A 22,901-nucleotide genomic window follows, 5' to 3' on the forward strand; every position below is an offset into this window, starting at 1 on the left:
GCTGGCGGGCCAGTTTTGGCCCACGGGCCGCCTGTTGCTGACCACTAGATTATGGACTATGCTTTGTTGTGTGTTGGCTCTTCATTCACTGTGGTGACACTGCGTCTGTGACTGAGATGGCGGATGCACCAGTTCGCACTTACAAAATGGCGGTGACAGCGGATCTTGTTCGCAAATTGGCAGCCACAACAACTCCCCATCACGTCTCAGCTGAGTCCCGAGTCAAGTCAAGTCACAGCTGCTCTTCATGAGTCAACTCCAGACGTGGCAGGCAGTGTATGCTGCAGAACCTCCCTGCTGCAGAATATAGGCTTTATAGACAATTGGAAAAATTTGGGGGCAAACCTGACCTGTTGAAAAGAGATGGTGTTCATCCCTCCTGGGGTGGTGCCGCTCTTCTCTCTAGAAATATGGCACATAGTCTTAGAGTTCGTATTTGACTAACTGGAGCCCAGGTCAGGAAGCAGACACATTGGCTAAACCGACCGTCTGCTAGCCGCCAGTTTGTACTGGCTACTGTATACAGGCCACCAGGGCACCATACAGACTTTATTAAATAATTTGCTGAATTTCTATCGGAGTTAGTGCTGGCTGCAGATAAAGTCCTAATTGTTGGTGATTTTAATATCCATGTTGATAATGAAAAAGATTTGTTGGGATCAGCATTTATAGACATTCTAAACTCTATTGGTGTTAAACATGTAAGGTCCACGAATTTGGTCTAAGGACAGTATCCAATCGTGGATGAAGGTTTCCTGCGTGTTTGGTCTTTTCAGCGCGCAAAGATATTAAATTTAAGTTAACTTCAAATCTGACTCCATTTTATTAACTAATCTGACTCCATTTTATTATGACCTCTAATTTAGATTGAAATGCCAATTGATTATTTGTTCATTTCTAATTATTATTATTATTATGACATTTGATTATTCTAGTTAACTTCTAGTTAACTCTTTACCATTATTGTACTCGTTCATTCGGGTGCTCATGTCGCTCAAAGATATCGCTTCAGCTGTTAGCGTATCTTACGGTCACATTCTCATCAGTCTTGGTTATTAGACAGAGGTAATTGGCTAATACTTTAAACGGCCACTCCTATGCTTGCTCATTCTAAAAGTACCTTTAATTAGCCCCCATAGATTTGTATACACTTGAATGTATACAAGTCACGACCACTACTACAGATATCAGCCGACCAACATTATTTTCCCTGATAGTAGCTTTAGTATGGTCATGCCATGGTTTCCCCATGTACACATAGCTAGAATAACATTACAATAAACAGAGGTTAGGCCCACCCTATCTAGGTTGGTCGAACAACATTCAGTTGACCTAGACGGAAATTCCCTTTTAGCCCTTACAATCGAAGTACACTTGAACTAATACCAAGTGTTAGCCGGATCTTTAAAGATACAGTTGGTGTGCCCTATGCTCCATCTCAACTGAATTTTAGTCCGTTACTAACCTGACGCAGGAAATGCGGTAACAAGGATACAACGTAATCTACTAGAGTCAATAATTACAGAGTAAATCAGAATTAAAATCAAATGTAACAATTTATTATCAGTGAAGTAAATATGTATTATGCCAATTATACAGCCAATTCAAAGATATCAATTCAATACAAGACATCAAAATCTCAAAGATGAATCTAAGAGTAAGATGCATACCTGACTTGAGAAAAATACATAATTTGTGACACTTCATATCACAGGCTCATTCCGGCTACAGAAGGCCCTGATCCTTTTGCAACATTTCCAAGTACCTCAGACCAAGACCAACATCCTCCGAAATGGAGACAGGAACTAACAATTGGAATTTGCATTGATCAAGCAGAGTTATCACCTTTTGGGACAGATGGTAATTTGCATGAAAGACACTGGGAACTGACCTGCCCTCTACAGTGTGCAACATATCTCTAAACTCTTATGATCTGTATTACCTTTTAGTTTACTTCTTATAAGAATGAGACCATTGTACCAGTCGCCCTGAGACAATTCAAATGATACCAAACATGACTGTAAATATCACTTGCATTAATGTAGAACATTACAATCTACTATTGACCATTTTGAGCAGACTGAGTAGAAGGAAGGATGGGTGAAGGGATTTAAGAAGAAACAAATGGAAGTATCCTGCACCTCCATGCTGTGGGGTGTCTCGAAGATGCCCGTGCATGTTTGTACTGTCTGTTTCTTAGGAGATCAAAGTATCTGAGGTTCTTTCATCCTTACAAACAACACGTGTCAGGACCTACTCATTGTCGAAATCATACTTTAGATTTAATACTGTCACATGGAATTGATGTCAGTGGCGTTGAAATTTTGCAGCAGAACGATGATATCTCAGATCATTATCTAGTCTCCTGTACATTCCATATAGCTAAAGCTGTAAAGAAAACTCCTTGTTACAAATATGGTAGAACCATCACTTCTACCACAAAAGACTGCTTAATAAATAATCTTCCTGACTTATCTCAGTTCCTCAGCATATCCAATAGCTCAGAACAACTTGATGATGTAACTGAAACTGTACTCTCTCTTCTCTAGCACTTTAGATACGGTTGCTCCTTTACACTTAAGGAAGATTAAGGATAAGTGTCCAACACCGTGGTATAATGAGAACACTCGCGCCCTAAAGAGAGCAGCCCGGAAAATGGAGCGCAGCTGGAGGAAAACAAAACTAGAGGTATTTCGTTTAGCTTGGCTGGAAAGTACCCTATCCTACAGAAAAGCATTAAAAACTGCTAGATCGGATTACTTTTCATCTCTTCTAGAAGAAAACAAACATAACCCCCGGTATTTATTCAATACAGTGACTAAATTTACAAAAAATAAAGCATCAACAGGTGTTGGCATTTCCCAACAGCACAGCAGTAATGACTTTATGAACTACTTTACTTCCAAGATTGATACTATCAGAGATAAAATTGTAACCATGCAGCCGTCAGCTACAGTATCGCATCAGATAGTGCACTCTCACGTAATCAAAGACTCAGATCCAATTGCAAGTGAAGAAGTTTATTGGCTTCACAGAATGCAGAAACCACAGCAGTTTCAAATAATCCCAGTGTGACGTCCCAGCTCGTAGAGCAATGGTCCGTGAGAACAGAAGTCCAGCCGAGGAGGGAACAATCCGAGCAGGTCACAAAAAAACACACTAGAAGCCGAGGAGAGAACAAACAGAGGTGAGCGAGAAAACAAACTGACAAAGGATCATGAAAGAGCAACCCAGATATAGGCAGCGAAATAGGGTGCAGGTAAAACCCCTGATTAGGAAGCAGGGTTGCCAGAAGCAGCAGAATCACGCAAAACACATAACACGCACACAGGAATGAGCACACGGACCCATGAACCGTGACGGTACCCCACCTCCTAAGCACCTGCCTGGCAATTGTAATCATCGATAAGAGAGTATTGATCCAGTATGTCTCTCGCAGGCACCCAACTCATCTCCTCCAGTCCGTAACTCTCCCAGTCCACCAAGTACTGAAATCCTCTACCCCTCCGTCTTGAGTCCAGAATACGTTTCACCAAATAGACTGGTTCCCCATCTACGAGACGCGGCGGTGGGGGGAACCGGGACAGGTGGGTTAATAGCAGAATGAAATACAGGCTTTAATTTAGAAACATGAAAGACGGAATTAATTCTCCTGTACGCAGAAGGAAGTTTGAGGCGGACTGCCACCAGACTAATAATCTTGGTGACCATAAACGGGCCAATAAACTTGGGAGCAAGCTTATTACAAACGGTGCAAAGAGGAATATTCTTAGATGAAAGCCACACTTTTTGACCAACGACGTAGACGGGAGGCTTAGACCGAATGACGTCCGACCGTAAACTCTCAGGTACAAACAAACGATCCGGTGGGCATCCGGGCGGGGGCGTTACCCCTTCAGAGGCTGTGCGAACCTTCGATTCGATCTCCCAAGACACCACAGAGATGACCACTTTCTGTGGTAAAATGGGCTCGGGAGACGACAGGCATTAATGGTCAAAATGGTCAAAATACGGGATAACGCATCATGTTTGATGTTTTTAGATCCCGGACGGTAAGAAATAGAAAAATCAGACGACCGAAAAATAAAGCCCACCGAACCTGCCTGGAGTATATCCTTTTGGCGGATTTGATGTATTACAAATTCTTATGGTCGGTCCAGACGATGAAAGGAACCCCCGAACCCTCCAACCAATGCTCGCCACTCTTCCAAGGCGAGTTTGACTGCCAGCAGCTCCCTATTACCAATATCGTAGTTGCGTTCGGCAGGAGATAAACGGTGAGACAAAAACGCGCAAGGATGCACCCTGTCATCTGAGGAAGAGAGCTGGGACAAGACCGCACCAACTCCCTCCTCTGAAGCGTCAACCTCCACCACAAACTGATGTGATGGATCAGGGGCGACGAGAATGGGGGCTGAAACAAAGCAGCCCTTTAGTTTGGTGAACCCAGCATCAGTGTTAGACCACCTGAATGCAGTCTTGGTGGAGGTTAAGGCAGTCAGAGGAGAAGCTAGCTGGCTGAAATTGCAAATAAAACACCGGTAAAAATTGGCAAAGCCCAGAAACCTCTGCAGGGCCTTACGAGAATCTGGGATTGGCCAATCCACCACAGCCTTAACTTTGTCGGGGTCCATGCATGGAAAAAACATTTCTCCGCCTTGACATAAAGCCCATTCTCTAACAGCCTCTGAAGCAGTTGCCTGACGTGCTGAATATGTTCCTGGAGAGAATGAGAAAAAATCAATATGTCATCCAGGTAGACATAAATGAACTGATCTCTCAACACGTCATTGACGAGTGCCTGAAAGACCGCGGGAGGGTTCGAAAGACTGAAGACTATTAACCCTCTGGGGTTGACAAACGCATATATGCGTTTTGTGGCATAATCTCCTGATAACGCCGAAAATAACTTAAATTACACTTTCAGTTTTGATCATACAGATAAGAGCAATACTTCAATCGAATCTGTAAAGGGTCTACTTTTATTTGTATACACTCATAATAACAACTAAACTTTGTGCTTTTGAAGAATAAAGAAAACAAACAGGGTGCGCTCTCTGTCTTCTCCGTCTCAACGAACTGCTTTTAGAAACACGTCACTAAAATGTAACTCAGCAAATACTCACCACACAGACATGGGAGTTATATCTATAGAAAGCTTGAAGTGTCTACTTTTTAAATGAAATATGAATGAAAACAAACATTCTGTGATGAAGTAATTCACGCCCCCAAGTGGCTCGCGCCGTTCATATGTAAATAGCCACGTGGGACGTGCTATTTTCTCTTTCATGTTGTTTACGATTTGACGATTAGTTTCTCAGATATAAAATATATATTTTTATAGTACAAAGTAGGCTACATCCTTTTATAGTACAAAGCATGCGTGAGTCTATGGCTGCAGAATCATATCATAGGCTACTATAAAATCATACATACTAGGCTATCATAGTTGGGTTTTTCCCAAACTATAATCCCTGACTACAATGTTTGAAATTGTGTAAAACATTTTGAATATGAAAGGCTATTCATTGTATTTAAATTTCTTACGGCGCGATGATGTTTTCATGTTCTATATAAAACAATAAAAGTAATATGAGTGTACACTTTAACATGATGAATGCTACGAGTCTAAGTATGTTTAGTACATGTTTATTGTTAATAGCCTAGCCTACTCTGTTCAAAAATAGATTCTAATAACATGCTAAACAATAATGATTAGTTTCTCAGATATAAAATGTTTATTTATTTTTTTATTTTTTGGTTGTTTGTATTTTATTGAATCTGCACCACAGATGAATTCCTGATGACTTTCTTCAAACTGTTTTCCTCTGAGAGCACTGTATCAACATCAGATGTTCAACTACACTGATATTCTATGGTGAAACAAACTCCTTTTCTACTGATTGTGTTTTTATTCTTCTTGAATCCATGGAAAGAAGCAGAAACACTTAAATAAAACACGTAAATATCAAGTATGATTTACTTGTTTCACTTGTTGGACAGCATCTGTTGCAGGAATGATACACTACCAGTCCAAACTTTTTGAACAGTAAGATTTTTAATGTTTTTGTAAAGAATTATCTTCTGCTCACCAAGCCTTTATGTCCAAAATACATAAAGTTGTATTTGCTAAAGAAGTAATATTGTGAAATATTTTTACTATTTAAAATAACTGCTTTCTATTTGAATATATTTTAAAATGTAATTTATTCCTGTGATCAAAGCTACATTTTCAGCATCATTACTACTCCAAGTGTAACAATATACACTATACCATTCAAAAGCTTGGAGTCAGTATATCTAGAAATTGAAACTTTTATTTAGCACACAAGTGATGATAAAGACATTTATCATGTTACAAACGATGCTGTTCTTCTGAACTTTCTATTCATCAAAAAAACCTGCAAAACCTCAGCTCTTTTCAAAATAATAATAATTATAATAACTGTTTTTTTGAGCAGCAAATCAGAATATTAGAATGATTTCTGAAGGATCATGTGACTGGAGTAATGATGCTAAAAAGTCAGCTTTGAAAGTCAGCTTTGATTGTTCCTAATAAACTGTTTAACTGCACTTGCAAGTGAATCTGAAGTTATTTTGTGTGATAGCTAAATATATTCTTAATAAACTATAATATATATACTTATATATACTTAATAAAAATATAAATTTATTTTGTCCTCATATTCTTTCTTGTAACTCTTTCCTCTCAGTCACATACCTGCCTGAATGGCTCATTATGCAGCTCATTATGCGGGCCTTTGTCTTCTCAGGTGTGAATGTGAAGGTTGACGCCCTCTCGCATAGACCCTTTTTACTCAAAAAGTGACTTAGAAACTTTAAATCAATATATTGTTTTCTGTGAGCAAGTAAACAAGATGATTTACAAATCATTTCGAAGCAAAAACTCTAGACTACAAGGTCCAGTTCTCAAAAGTCTTTTGAAGAAATGTTTTGTATGTGTTTTATGGCGTTATTTCAGTGACTTCAAAATTTTAGTTTTTCACTAACCACGCATAAACGTTTCTTTCTCAAAAACAAAATCATGTACATAAATGCTGCTAACATATTATTGTAGCCCAGTTTGTGCTGTTTACAGTGTTATAAGACTTTAGCCATTTATATGTTTATAAGCAACTGAAAAAAGCACAAATGTAAGGGCATGTCAAAACTTCTCCAGGCCCCCAAAACACCCTCAGACCCCAGAGGGTTAAAAGCAGTCTTCCATTCATCCCCTTCTCTCATGCGGACCAAATGGTAAGCATTACGGAGATCCAATTTTGTGAAAAACAACGCACCCTGCAGACGCTCGAAGGCAGAAGACATCAACGGCAAAGGATAAGTATTCTTCACCGTGATGCTGTTCAGCCCCCGATAGTCGATGCAAGGACGCAAGGAATCATCTTTCTTTTCCACGAAATAGAACCCCACACCCGCCGGTGACGAAGAGGGGCGGATGATCTTGGCCGCTAGAGAATCAGAAATATATTTCTCCATGGCCTCCCTCTCCGGAGTGGAAAGTGAGTATAATCTGCCCTTAGGCGGAGACGTACCTGGCAATAAGTCTATAGCACAGTCATAGGGACAATGCGGAGGAAGAGAAGCAGCTCGAGACTTACTTAACACTCCCTTCAGGTCGAGATACTCATTGGGCACGTTAGACAGGTCCCCATGCTCACCCTGAAAAACAGAACAAGACACAGAAGGACAAGCAGACAACAGACAAGAAGACACTCCAGGCCAGGACATAATTGAGACCCCAGTTAATGTGAGGTTTGTGTAAAGTCAACCAGGGATGACCGAGGACTACGGGGACAGAAGGAGAATCAGTTAGAAAAAAATAAATGTCTTCCGTGTGATTTCCCGAGGTGACCAGTCTTATCAAGCCTGTGGTGTGAGTAACAGGGGCCACGCCCACAACTTCCACAGCTCCGGGCGGGGGTGAAATATCGTGCCCTCCGCCTGTGAGAGGAGATCCCTCCTGACCGGAACCTCCCATGGAGACCCATCGAGGAGCGAAATCAGGTCCGAGAACCATACTCGGCCTGGCCAGAACGGGGCTACTAACAGCAGACGAACCCCGTCCCGGCGCACTCTCTCCAGAACTCCTGGGAGCAGAGCAATTGGGGGAAAGGTGTACAGATGAAGTCTCGGCCATGTCTGTACCATAGCTTCCAGCCCCAGTGGAGCTGGATGAGTCAGCGAGAACCAGAGGGGACATTGCGGTGTCTCCTGAGTCGCAAATAGGTCCACCTGAGCCTGGCCAAAAATTCTCCATATCTGCTTCACCACCTTGGGGTGAAGCATCCATTCCCCGGGCCTCGGCCCCTGCCTCGACAGGACATCTGCTCCCACATTGAGATGCCCAGGAATGTGCACTGCCCTCAGTAAGAGTAGTTTGTCCTGGGACCACATGAGTATCTGGTGCGCCAGCTTGTATAAGGGGCGCGTACGCAGACCTCCCGGTGGTTGATATAGAAGACCACCGCTGTGTTGTCAGTGCGCACCAACACATGCCGATCCCTTAGCATCTCCATGCAGTTTACGTGCCACATGAGATGGTGGCCGCTCCACAGACCTCAGGCCGAGCGGTCACTTATGACCACACCCTCCAACTGGTGAGGGACATGTCTGTCGCTAGCATTACACGGCGACAAGGAGCTCTCAGCAGAGGGCCCTGAGACAAGAACCAAGGTTTCCTTCACATGTCCAAGGCACATAGGCATCGCCGCATGACCTTGATCATGCAAAGCGGGTTTCCCCTCGGGGAGAACCCCTTGGACTTGAGCCACAACTGTAGGGGTCTCATATACAGCAGGCCAAAAGGTATCACATTGGGCGCAGCTGCCATCAGACCCAACAACTTCTGAAACTGTTTGACAGTGAGTGACCGGCCTTTCCTGACTCTCACGACTGCAGTGAGGATCGACTCGATATGAGCAGGAGACAGCTGTGCCTGCATCGTGGTCGAATCCAACACCACGCCCAGATAAGTGGTCCTCTGTAATGGAGAAAGTACACTTTTCTTGGTGTTTAAACTTAACCCCAGCTCTTTCATATGAGAAAGAACGACATCTCGATGCCAAACCGCCATCTGCTCTGATTGGGCTAAAATCAACCAATCGTCAATGTAGTTGAGTATATGGATGCCCTGGAGTCGCAATGGAGCCAGAGCAGCATCCACACATTTCGTGAAAGTACGGGGTGAGAGTGCTAGGCCGAAGGAACTTCCTGTGAGTGGGAAGGATGGAGACATGGAAGTACGCGTCTTTTAGATCTATCGTGACAAACCAGTCCTCGCACCTGATTTGAGACACGACCTGTTTGATAGTGAGCATCCTGAATTTCAGTCGCATGACTGAGCGGTTCAGCTGACATAGATCTAAAATTAGGCGCAACCCCCCCCTCCCATCCTTCTTCAGAACGATAAAGTACCGGCTGTAGAACCCGGTTTCTCTGTCGCGAGGAGGGACCACATTGATAGCCTCCTTCCTCAAGAGAGTGTTTACCTCTTGTTCTAATACCAGAGCCTGCCATGGCCCACCAGTGTGGGAAAGACCCCGCTGAATGGCGTTGGTGGAGAGCCGAATTGGATACGATAGCGTTTTTCTACAGTCTGCAAGACCCAACGAGATACATTTGGCAGTAGTTTCCACGCTGCTAAATAATCTACTAAGGGAACCAACCTTTCGAGGCTGGTCTCTGGTGTGCTTTGAGCTGCTAGCTCGGTGCCCTGTAGCGGAGGACCGGCAGGAGACGACAGAACTAACTGCTGTAGAGACTCCTAAAGGGGTAGCGAGCATCTCAGCTCCGCTACGTTTTCGGGAAGAAGGCAGTGAGACATATGCTCGCTGGAGAGTGCTGCCGCCTGGAACTCTGGCAGGGTTAGCAGACTGGTCTCCTGAGGGCTCTGAGCAGACACGGACACCTTGTAATGCGATGCAACCCGCTCTTCGACAGTAGGCGCCACCCTCAGCAGTCCTGATCCCTGGTTGTCAGGACCGCCTGCCGAGGGCTTCCTCGAGTACAGCACAACCCTCAGGTTGGGGCTCGTCTTAGAAGCCCCCGGCTTAGAGTGCCACTGATCTTGGTCCTGTTGTGGGGGAGCGCGAGAGGTGATGCTCACTTTCTGAACCTCCCTGTATGAGGAGCTTGTACACGGCTGGGACTGCCCCCGCCCGGGAGTCCCCAGAGCTAGAGAACGGCAAGGAGAAACCGCTGGAATGCCGCCGCCTGTTTACGAGCCTTAAACAAGCGGGCATCCATAAGGAAGACCCTGTCTTTCTCCTTCATATCGGACAGGGTCAACAATAAATGCCTCTCTGCCGCCACCAGAGCTGCCATGGACCGCCCAATGCCATAGTTCTCCTTAGTTCTGAGATATCATCTGCTGACATGGGCTGCACCTCACGTGCGTTTAAAGCTTCCTGGTCATTATGCCACCCGCCCGTGACATCTTGCCCATCTATTGGACTGATTACACATATGATTAAGAGCCGGTCACGCTGAAGACATTCCCATAGCGTTTTCGGACGCAGCTCGAGTTCCTGACGAGGAACCGGACATTGCGTTGGTTTCATACGGATTACTTTAACCCTCTGGGATCTGAGGACATTTTGGGGCCCTTGAGATGTTTTGACATGCCCTGATATTTGTGCTTATTTCAGCTACTTAAAACATACTATTGACCAACATGTAATTTTTTTGTATTCAGCACAAACTGTGCTACAATAATATGTGACCAAGATGGATGTACATGTTTGCATTTTTTAGAAAAAAAATATTGTTCGTGGTTAGTTGTCACAGATCGGCCGGGCCCTCCCCTCCGTCAATCACAACGATCCACATCACCAGAGTTCTAATCATGCTCAACTGCACCTCATCACCACTGTCATTAACCTCGGCATATAAGCACACGCCTCAGTCTCACTCATCGTCTGATCTCGTACACACGACGTGGACTCTACTCCTGTGACCATCCCGCTGAGTATTAACCTAACTGTACTTACCCTTTGTGCCTTACCTCCTGTTTCTGCTCATTGTGTCCTCCTCTCCGCCAGATCGTTGGTCTCTGTGGTCAGTGTGCTCCTGAAGATTCCCCATCTCGTCTGCCCTGCGTATCTGTGGACGACAGGATTATCACTATCATTCATACCCTTCCTCGGTGCATATCTCAGAAGTCTGCTACTCACTTGAAGTCCTCCCGGCACTGCTCAGTATTCCTCATCCTGCTCAATAAACGTTTACATTCTATCACTCACCTCTGTGTCCGGCTGCATATGTTTACATTAGTAAGTTTTGGGGAAATTTTTTTTAGCTGAAATAAGGCCTTAAAACCCACACTAAATAGTTCTGCATAAGACTTTTGAGTAATCAGTCTTGTAGGCTAGAATATTTACTTCAAAATTATGTGAAAATCATTCTGCTTACTCATTCACAGAAAACAATATATTGATTTAAATTTTTCAAGACATGTTTTGTGATCCACAGACTATATGCGAGGGAGTGGCAATGGCCTTGAATATTAAGTGAGTCTCACCAAAGAGACAAAGGGCCCTCCCCTAATGGCCCCTGATGGCCCATCAGTGTGACTGTGACTTTGAGGCAGGTAAGAGAGAATGTGAGAATGTTTTTTTTAATTATTTGTATTTTATTTACAACACAGTATAATCAAAACATACATAATGAAGGTCAAAGACACATTATTGTGCACACTGATCTAACCACAGAGATGTGAACAGACTTCAACAGATTCTGTTCAACAAGTGAAACAAGTAAATCATACCTGATATTTACATGTGTTATTTAAGTGTTTCCACTTCTTTCCATGGATTCAAGAAGAAAAAAACATAATCAGTAGTCAAGGAGCTTGTTTTAACATAGAATAAGTGTAGTTGAACATTTGATGCTGCTACAGCGCTTTCAGAGGAAATCAGTTTGAAGAGACATCAGGATTCATCTGTGGTGCAGATTCATATGGATGCCCTGGAGTCGCAATGGAGCCAGAGCAGCATCCACACATTTCGTGAAAGTACGGGGTGAGAGTGCTAGGCCGAAGGAACTTCCTGTGAGTGGGAAGGATGGAGACATGGAAGTACGCGTCTTTTAGATCTATCGTGACAAACCAGTCCTCGCACCTGATTTGAGACACGACCTGTTTGATAGTGAGCATCCTGAATTTCAGTCGCATGACTGAGCGGTTCAGCTGACATAGATCTAAAATTAGGCGCAACCCCCCCCTCCCATCCTTCTTCAGAACGATAAAGTACCGGCTGTAGAACCCGGTTTCTCTGTCGCGAGGAGGGACCACATTGATAGCCTCCTTCCTCAAGAGAGTGTTTACCTCTTGTTCTAATACCAGAGCCTGCCATGGCCCACCAGTGTGGGAAAGACCCCGCTGAATGGCGTTGGTGGAGAGCCGAATTGGATACGATAGCGTTTTTCTACAGTCTGCAAGACCCAACGAGATACATTTGGCTGTAGTTTCCACGCTGCTAAATAATCTACTAAGGGAACCAACCTTTCGAGGCTGGTCTCTGGTGTGCTTTGAGCTGCTAGCTCGGTGCCCTGTAGCGGAGGACCGGCAGGAGACGACAGAACTAACTGCTGTAGAGACTCCTAAAGGGGTAGCGAGCATCTCAGCTCCGCTACGTTTTCGGGAAGAAGGCAGTGAGACATATGCTCGCTGGAGAGTGCTGCTGCCTGGAACTCTGGCAGGGTTAGCAGACTGGTCTCCTGAGGGCTCTGAGCAGACACGGACACCTTGTAATGCGATGCAACCCGGTCTTCGACAGTAGGCGCCACCCTCAGCAGTCCTGATCCCTGGTTGTCAGGACCGCTTCGTCGAGGGCTTCCTCAAGTGCAGCACAACCCTCAGGTTGGGGCTCGTCTTAGAAGCCCCCGGCTTAGAGTGCCACTGATCTTGGTCCTGTTGTGGGGGAGCGCGAGAGGTGATGCTCACTTTCTGAACCTCCCTGTATGAGGAGCTTGTACACGGCTGGGACTGCCCCCGCCCGGGAGTCCCCAGAGCTAGAGAACGGCAAGGGAGAAACCGCTGGAATGCCGTCGCCTGTTTACGAGCCTTAAACAAGCGGGGCATCCATAAGGAAGACCCTGTCTTTCTCCTTCATATCGGACAGGGTCAACAATAAATGCCTCTCTGCCGCCACCAGAGCTGCCATGGACCGCCCAATGCCATAGTTCTCCTTAGTTCTGAGATATCATCTGCTGACATGGGCTGCACCTCACGTGCGTTTAAAGCTTCCTGGTCATTATGCCACCCGCCCGTGACATCTTGCCCATCTATTGGACTGATTACACATATGATTAAGAGCCGGTCACGCTGAAGACATTCCCATAGCGTTTTCGGACGCAGCTCGAGTTCCTGACGAGTAACCGGACATTGCGTTGGTTTCATACGGATTACTTTAACCCTCTGGGATCTGAGGACATTTTGGGGCCCTTGAGATGTTTTGACATGCCCTGATATTTGTGCTTATTTCAGCTACTTAAAACATACTATTGACCAACATGTAATTTTTTTGTATTCAGCACAAACTGTGCTACAATAATATGTGACCAAGATGGATGTACATGTTTGCATTTTTTAGAAAAAAAATATTGTTCGTGGTTAGTTGTCACAGATCGGCCGGGCCCTCCCCTCCGTCAATCACAACGATCCACATCACCAGAGTTCTAATCATGCTCAACTGCACCTCATCACCACTGTCATTAACCTCGGCATATAAGCACACGCCTCAGTCTCACTCATCGTCTGATCTCGTACACACGACGTGGACTCTACTCCTGTGACCATCCCGCTGAGTATTAACCTAACTGTACTTACCCTTTGTGCCTTACCTCCTGTTTCTGCTCATTGTGTCCTCCTCTCCCGCCAGATCGTTGGTCTCTGTGGTCAGTGTGCTCCTGAAGATTCCCCCATCTCGTCTGCCCTGCGTATCTGTGGACGACAGGATTATCACTATCATTCATACCCTTCCTCGGTGCATATCTCAGAAGTCTGCTACTCACTTCAAGTCCTCCCGGCACTGCTCAGTATTCCTCATCCTGCTCAATAAACGTTTACATTCTATCACTCACCTCTGTGTCCGGCTGCATATGTTTACATTAGTAAGTTTTGGGGAAATTTTTTTTAGCTGAAATAAGGCCTTAAAACCCACACTAAATAGTTCTGCATAAGACTTTTGAGTAATCAGTCTTGTAGGCTAGAATATTTACTTCAAAATTATGTGAAAATCATTCTGCTTACTCATTCACAGAAAACAATATATTGATTTAAATTTTTCAAGACATGTTTTGTGATCCACAGACTATATGCGAGGGAGTGGCAATGGCCTTGAATATTAAGTGAGTCTCACCAAAGAGACAAAGGGCCCTCCCCTAATGGCCCCTGATGGCCCATCAGTGTGACTGTGACTTTGAGGCAGGTAAGAGAGAATGTGAGAATGTTTTTTTTTTAATTATTTGTATTTTATTTACAACACAGTATAATCAAAACATACATAATGAAGGTCAAAGACACATTATTGTGCACACTGATCTAACCACAGAGATGTGAACAGACTTCAACAGATTCTGTTCAACAAGTGAAACAAGTAAATCATACCTGATATTTACGTGTTTTATTTAAGTGTTTCTACTTCTTTCCATGGATTCAAGAAGAAAAAAACATAATCAGTAGTCAAGGAGCTTGTTTTAACATAGAATAAGTGTAGTTGAACATTTGATGCTGCTACAGCGCTTTCAGAGGAAATCAGTTTGAAGAGACATCAGGATTCATCTGTGGTGCAGATTCATCTGTGCACAATCAACAGCCTATTTTATTCAATAAAATAAAATAAAATAAAATAAAATAAAATAAAATGTATATGTATATGTATATATATATATATATATATATATATATATATATATATAGGTTTTGTAGCCATAGACTCACACATGCTTTGTACTATCATAAAAAAAAGAAAGAAATCTTATATCTGAGAAATGAATCATTATTGTTTAGCACGTTATTAAAATCTATTTCTGAACAGAGTAGGCTATTAATAATAAACATGTACTAAACATACTTAGTTTGTAGCATTCATCATGTTACAGTGTAAACTCATATTACTTTTATTGTTTTATATAGAGCATGAAAACATCATCGTACCATTCTTATGGCGCTTTTCCACTGCATGGTACGGCACGGTATGGTTCAGTACGGCTCACTTTTGGGGGGTTTTCCACTGGGAACAGTACCTGGTACCTGATTCTTTTTTTAGTACCACCTCGGCCGAGGTTCCAAGCGAACCGTACCGTTACCAAAACGTGACGTGTAAACTCTGCTGATCACTGATTGGCCGGAGAAAGTAGTCACTGCCTGCGTCATTGAACTTGCGGCACGAGACAAAACAGACCCGCTAGATTTAAATCAGCAGCCAGCGAAGGATTGAACACAACTGTTTTGAATGAGCGCACCTTTCTTTTAACAACCAAAAAATGGCTGTTTCGTTGTCTGTTGGGGAAGTACAGACTGTCCTCTCGTTGATAGCCGACGAGCGGATCCAGCGAGAGCTTGATGGAGCAACGCGGAATTAAAATGTTTTTCAGGAGTCACGGCAGTAGAGGCGGCGCAATGACACGTGAATAATCCCGCCCACTTTAAAGCGGTACTAAACTGCAGTGGAAACGCAAACCGAGCCGAACTGAGCCATGCCGTGCCGTTCTGAACCGTGCCGAGCCGTGTCGTACCACGCAGTGGAAAAGCGCCATTAGATATTAGATGCATAGCATTCATCATGTTGTAGTTTGGGAACAACCCAAATAGTAAATCTGTTCAAGTTTATGTCACAATAAAACGTTAACTAATGCAAAAAAGAAACATTACTTACTCATCAGATTGATCTCCTTTACTGGATGAAATCGTATTCTTCTTTCGAGGGAAATCCTGCCTTTACTCAGCACGTCTTCTTCCAGAAACGAACAGTAGCCACGATGAAGGACCTCCTCGCTCTTTGTGTTGGGCGTTTGCACGTGTGCACGTCCCACGTGGATATTTACATATGAACGGCGTGAGTCGCGAGGGGGCGGGATTTCATTAGAGATAATGAGTTAGACGGGAAAGACTGAACATCTTGTTGGTGTCATATGAATTACTTCATCACAGAATGTTTCTTTTCATTCATATTTTTTATTTTCATTCATAAGCTTTCTATAGATATGACTCCCATGTCTGTGTGCTGAGTATTTGCTGAGTTAGTTCATTTTAGTTACGCATTTCTAAAAGCAGTTCGCGGAGATAGAGAAGACAGAGCGCGCACCCTGTTTGTTTTCTTATTTTTCCAAAAGCACAAAGTTTAGTTGTTATTGTGAGTGTACACAAATAAAAGTACACACTTAACAGTTTCGATTGATGTATAACACCTATTTGTGAGTATAGAGAAATAGGCCTTTTGTGTACATAGAAAAAGTCTTAGATCTTTAAGTTCAGCTCATGAAAAATGGGGGCAAAAACAAAAGTGTTACGTTTATAATTTTGTTCAGTGTACATAGCGCTTTATACAATACTGATTGTGTCAAATCAGCTTTACAGAGTCAAACAGGAAAATAGTTTGTCAATAATGCAAGAGGACAATAACAAGTAATTTTTCCAGTTAAAGTCAGTTCATTGGTGATTCAGTGTTGACATCATCCAGTTCAGCTCTCTTCCAATAATGTCTGTGCAATCAGCCAAGCGTCCTCAAATAAGCAAGCCAAAGGCGACAGCGGCAAGGACCCAAAACTCCATTGGTGACAGAAATTGAGTAGAAAACCTTGGGAGCAACCAGGCACAGTCGGGGGGCAGTTCTCCTCTGGCCAGACGAAACCATGGCGTGGTTTAATTCTAGGCTGCAACACATGTCAGATTGAGCAGAGGACTTGTCTGGTTCTCGTGGTCTTGTCCTGATGGCTGACGGGGTCTTCCCAGGGGATCTGTCTCTGGGGCTCATCTAGCTGACATGGTCTCTGCTGACATTCAGAGCTGTAGAGGTCACCTCTAGGTGCTGATCCACCATCTGATCTGGATACGGACTGGGTGGCTACATTCACCTCGGAATAAGAATGAAACAGACTAATATTAGCATAGATGCCACTGAGAACAGAAAAGCAAATTATAATTGTAGAAAAAACTCTAAACATTTACACATATTACCTGGAATGAAAACAATAAACTCCTAGTCTTGAAAGCACACATAGTATGTAGTTGCGGTGGAGCAGTCTGGTCACGAGCCAGTGCCTTGGAAGAACTTACTGGGTTGCATCTGAAATCTTGCAACGATGACAAAGCATCCATTCCACAATCCATTGCACAACAGGGAACATTGATGCTGACTGGATTCGTAATAGAACATGTACATTTCATATTATAGGGCTAAGTTACCTCAAATAGCATGAAAATAATATCAAAATATAACGGTCCTGCTTGTTGTAGATAAATACCAGTGGTGACATTTTACAAATTGATTGATCAGTAGTCCCAGTGTTTACTGAGCCACGGTCTTTCCCTGTGCAGGAACTAGTGTGCACAATCTACTGATTCACTACCTAGGGAACTGACTGAGACGCTTTGAATGGCCTTGTGAAACGATGCATTTGTTCATTTTCGTTCGGAACGACGGACTCCTCTTCCAAAGCACCATTCATGAGAACAGATACGCTGTGTACAGTTAATCCGCCCCGTTTGAAAAGAGCGGCATTTCGTGGCTGGTTGTTAGTCACATTTAATGTTGTCTTTTTACTTTACGGGACAATTGCAACAGTTTGCACATGCAAAAACCCATTCAACATGCCCATGTTAACTTCAAATGAGCATATTACTGTGGTTTACATTAAGTTACACGTTTCATAGATTTTGGTTAACTTTAGTTGTATTAAGCATAACGGCTTATAAAAGAGAGAAAGACTGTGCAATCTTTTCATATCTTTTTATGTCATGGAAACACAAAAAAATATCATACAACACGCCAAAATTAGCTAAAATTCATTATAGTAACACAGCTTTTGATATTAAGTGTTTTATGGATTAAACAAGGTGAAAGACCACATTCCCTTTACTTAAATTTCCCTCAGATATATCATACAACGCTTATTTGATGTTTTCAAATAGGATGTACGTTTCTGTATATATACTTTTTAAATAAAACATTTACACCTTTTAAATATACATTATGATAAATTCAGTCTAACGTTAAGTAACGTTACAAATATTTATTCAGTGCCACTTGACTTAACATTACCTGACACCTGAACTTGACATACACTGTCTTATATCCACTTTTCTTCGGATATACAACTCATAAAACACTTTCTAAATGTCCACTCAAAAAATTTGAATATGTTGCATGATTTTCTCGTTAAATTTAGTCCAAAAAACGTAACATTTATTTAGTCCAGCTTACATGATGCGTGAACTTGACAAGATGGTGGCACTGTTTCTCCCGCAAAGTCAGTCAGGCTCGTGCACATGCAGAATGCTTGGTGTTGGCTGGATTTGTTTTTATTAGTTTAGTCAACATTTAGCATTCTGAATGTTGACTGGATTTGAAAATAACCATTAATTTAATGTTTTTAAAATATATTTGTGCAGACTTAATATAAAATGTCTTCTCAACTAAGCCCAAGCAATAAAATTTGTTCAACTTAATTATTTTTGCCCTTCCAATATTTTGTTAATTGGATTTTTTACAGTGCAGCATTCATTCTGTGAATCCAACAAAATTGTTATTATTGTGATCATGGACTAGTACAAGTTGACATGTAACGACAATAGCACAGATATATTTATGGCAAACCTCAGCACAGCCTTATAAATTGTAGCACTATGGATCATTAAAGACATGTCATATATGGACATTTTTCTTGCTTTAATCAAAATTACAACTTGGGAAGTCTGTTTAAAAGTGCTGAAGTCCTGTGTTTCATCTTTCTCTTTCACTCTGATCAAATGTGTACATTCAAGTAAACGTATCTATCTGATGAAACTATTTTTAAATTAAATATGTAGTGGCTGGGTGAAATCACACAGTTCAAAACAAAAACAGACATTCAGACATACAAACATAATATACTTATAGTGTAACATTATACTTATACTGTAATCATTTGCTATTAGTAATTGCTGCCACATTCATTGTGTCTGCTTACCTGGCGTTAACTAACCACATGACATGTACTAAATTATGTTACTGCAATATAGACATTACTGTGACACACTCGTTTGTCTGATTACAGAAAAGCACTGTGAATTGAACATACAATAATAAACTAACAAAGAACAGTTGTTGTTGTAGACATTTTTTTTTTTTTAATAAAACATCGATACAAACTACTGGCCAAAGCAAAATCCAAGGATTGCATCACTGTGTTTTCTGAAAGCTCTCAAGAGGTGAATCAGAAGATATATTTGGATCAGTAATGCAGATATAGTGATCTATGCTGTATGAGAGAATAGAGACAGCTGTTGACTGCGGAGTAATTTAAAGCAGCTCACATTCAAACAGTCACTAAAGCTTTATATTTATATATACAGGACAGACGATTCAGATGTTATGCAGCTAATTTGTTAAGGTACATTTTAAACATTTGAAAATACTTTTTAAAAGTGTGAAATGACAATTTTGTGAATTCTCTACATTTTTGAATATATCATTGAGATAATTTCTATTTTCAGCTTGTGCAAAACACCATGAGTTCTTTAAATGCAAGCTTTTCCAAGAATATTTCCATTGTTCATCCTGAATACTTTTTCATCATTGGACTTTCAGGTATACCATACAGCAATTATTACTATATATTCTTATTTATTATTTATTTTATTACTGTAATTGGGAACTCTTTAGTGCTTCTCATTATTGCTCTTGAACGAAGTCTGCACAGCCCAAAGTACATGGCTGTGTTTAACTTGGCCTTGGCTGATATTGGTGAAACTAATGCACTGATTCCTAACATGATGAAGAATTTGCTGTTTGACTCGCAGTACATCTCCTACAATTCTTGTTTGGTGAACATGTTTTTTGTGTTTCTCTTCAGTTCTATGCAAAGTCTCACTCTTGTTGTGCTTGCATATGATCGTTTGATTGCAATTTGTTTGCCATTAAGATACCATGTTATTGTGAACAATAGCAATATGTGTTTTGTTTTCTCAACAATATGGGTGTTTAATTCTGTTATTGTGACTTCGATGGTATCTTTAATCACCCAAATTTCATTCTGTAAGTCCAATGTGATACTGAGTTATTTTTGTGATCACGGACCAGTGTATAGGTTGGCATGTAATGATAATTATGTTAATAAGATTATGGGATTTCTGTACACAACTTTATACCTTATAGCACCAATGCTCGTCATAGGCCTGTCATATCTGGGCATTTTTTTTGTTGTAAGGAAAATAAGAACTTGGGAAGGCCGCATTAAAGCTCTGAAGACCTGTGTTTCTCATCTGTTGTTGGTAGCAATATATTATCTCCCAATATTCTTTACATACCTTACTTCATTATTGCTTTATAGCACGCCAAATTCAAGGGTCATCAGTACATCTCTGGCTTATGCTGTTCCAGCAATGCTAAATCCCATAATTTATGTTTTAAACACTGTGGAAATCAAAGACATAATTCGAAAAGCGATTAGAAACAGATCTGTGCCAATTGATAGAATTTCAAAATGACTGAAATGTATATTTATTATTATTTTCCTTTAATCATTGGGAATTAATTGACCCATGTGAAGATTATATTTCAGGCCTCACAGAAATCTGTATTAAAGTACAAAAATAATGTCAATGAACAATATCTTTTCAGAAATGCATATTTTAAAGAACCACCTTTTGAAAGAACATTTCAGTAATTATTTTTTCTTTGTATTTATTTTATCATTTTAAGTGGATTAAATTCTGATTGAAATATGGTCATAAAATGAATGTAACTGTACAACAGTGATATGCTATTTATTTATCTATAATTTATTTATTAATTCAGTTGGTTTCAATTGTCTGTTTTGTAAAGCTTGTAACTCCAAGACAAAACAAAGAGGAAAAAAGTCACCAGCAACTTGAATGACATTTTTGAACAATCACTATTCAGAAATATACTATATGTTAACACAGTTCATGATGCTCCAAACTTTTACTTTCATGTTAAATGTATTTTGATTATGTTTTTGCAAAACCATTTGATAAAATACTGGACTGTATAAAGAAAATAAGTTTTCCTAATGTATTTATTTTTCAATGTGTAATCCAGGGCCCGTATTCTTAAAGATTCTAAGAATCCTCTCAGAGAGCTCCTAATTTAACTTATTTATTTATGTTTTATTTGTTAGGGACAGATACAATAAACGTAGATGAAACTGAAACAACAGTCATCCCATGCATGTACCATAGTGCTTATAGCCAAAGCTAATTCGCAACACTTGTCCCTAGGAGGGCTTTTATAAATTACAAATACAAAAATAAACAACAAGTAGTACACAAATTTATAATACTAATACACTAAACATGACTACAAGTTTGTTGATGTATCAACCAAGATTTTGTGGCTTTTTAAATAATTATAATTTGCAGTAGATTTTAAATAATCAGGCAATGAATTAAAAGATTTTACACCTTTCACCGAGAGAGCAGTCTGAGCAAATTATTTTTTTACAATGTATAACTCTAGAGTTTCCACTAGAGGCCGCTCTAGTGGATCTACTGCTTCCCTCTAATCTCACAAAAAAATTACATAAAGGCATAGGAGCAAGTCCATTTAAACATTTAAACACAAGCTTTACATAATGAAAAAAGACAAAATGAGCAAAGCTCAAAATCTTATATTTACTAAGGATCTGACAATGATGGTTTCTTATTTGCTTTCTATCTAAAACTTTCAAAGCTCTCTTGTACTTGAACATTTCTAACTAGGAGTCTTAGCTTAAAAGTGATTCAGGACCAATCTGAGAGCAACTCTGTGTGAGAAAAAGGCAAAAACTTTTATCTTAGTGAGGAGGCGGGGCTGACCCTGTTGCTAGCTATGACACAGTCTTTTGAAGACTGTGATTGGTTGGTTGTCCAAGAAGAAAATAAAAGAGCGCTTTTAAGAGTAGGGTTTATTTTAAGCCTTCACTTTGAAATTGCAGGCGTAATTTTTCCTGTTTTACTGTACTCTCTCTCTCTCTCTCTCTCTCTCACACACACACACACACATTATATATGTATATACATTCTTTATTTACCATGCTGTCATACTTAACGTATTTTATAGGAAATTAACAGCGACACAATAAGATTCTGAAAGTGCTGTCAGGTACAGACCCAAATCATCACTGCTGCATAGTTGCATTTTTCCAGTTGCCAAATATGTTAATGTAGTTAATGTAATGATTACTTCCATTTCTGGCGCTATGGCATTTCTGCACAGTGTCTGAGATGTTAGCGTGTCTCTAATAAGATCGGTCACAAACATGATCCCTGCACCATCTAATGTGTAGCGTCTAATTAACTCGCTGTCATGCATTGTATGCAACACATTTCTTCTCCCTCTTCATGTTTCATCCATTTTCTCCACAGCTAAAGAAACTCTTAAGCCTCTTAAAAGTCCTCGTCCATACTCCTAACAATTTTGGATCTTAAGACCTCTTTTAAGGGTTAAGATGCTTTCTGAATTACTTTTTTCTTTACTAGGATCTTTTCTTTAATCTTAAGGGGAAACACCCACATTTCTAAGAATTTTCTTAGAACTTTGTTACTAGGAGCAACTCTTAGCACTAAGATTTTTCATGAATACGGGCCCAGGGCCCATATGTATAAAACTTCTCAGAAATATTCTTAAGAATAGTCTTAAGCTTTGACTTAAGTGTAAAAAAATTCTTAGTAAAAAGTAGGA

At 41.1% G+C, this 22,901-nt stretch overlaps 1 protein-coding gene across 1 annotated transcript; it reads left to right on the forward strand.

Moving 5' to 3' along the window:
* The first annotated feature begins 19,729 nt into the window (after positions 1-19,729).
* Positions 19,730-20,707, forward strand: LOC131520512 (olfactory receptor 52E4-like). Its single transcript, XM_058744793.1, has one exon. It carries the CDS (start codon positions 19,730-19,732, stop codon positions 20,705-20,707), a length of 978 nt encoding a protein of 325 aa, XP_058600776.1.
* The last annotated feature ends 2,194 nt before the right edge of the window (positions 20,708-22,901 follow it).

Source organism: Onychostoma macrolepis, chromosome 15 (assembly GCF_012432095.1).
Source record: "Onychostoma macrolepis isolate SWU-2019 chromosome 15, ASM1243209v1, whole genome shotgun sequence".
NCBI classification, from domain to species: domain Eukaryota; kingdom Metazoa; phylum Chordata; class Actinopteri; order Cypriniformes; family Cyprinidae; genus Onychostoma; species Onychostoma macrolepis.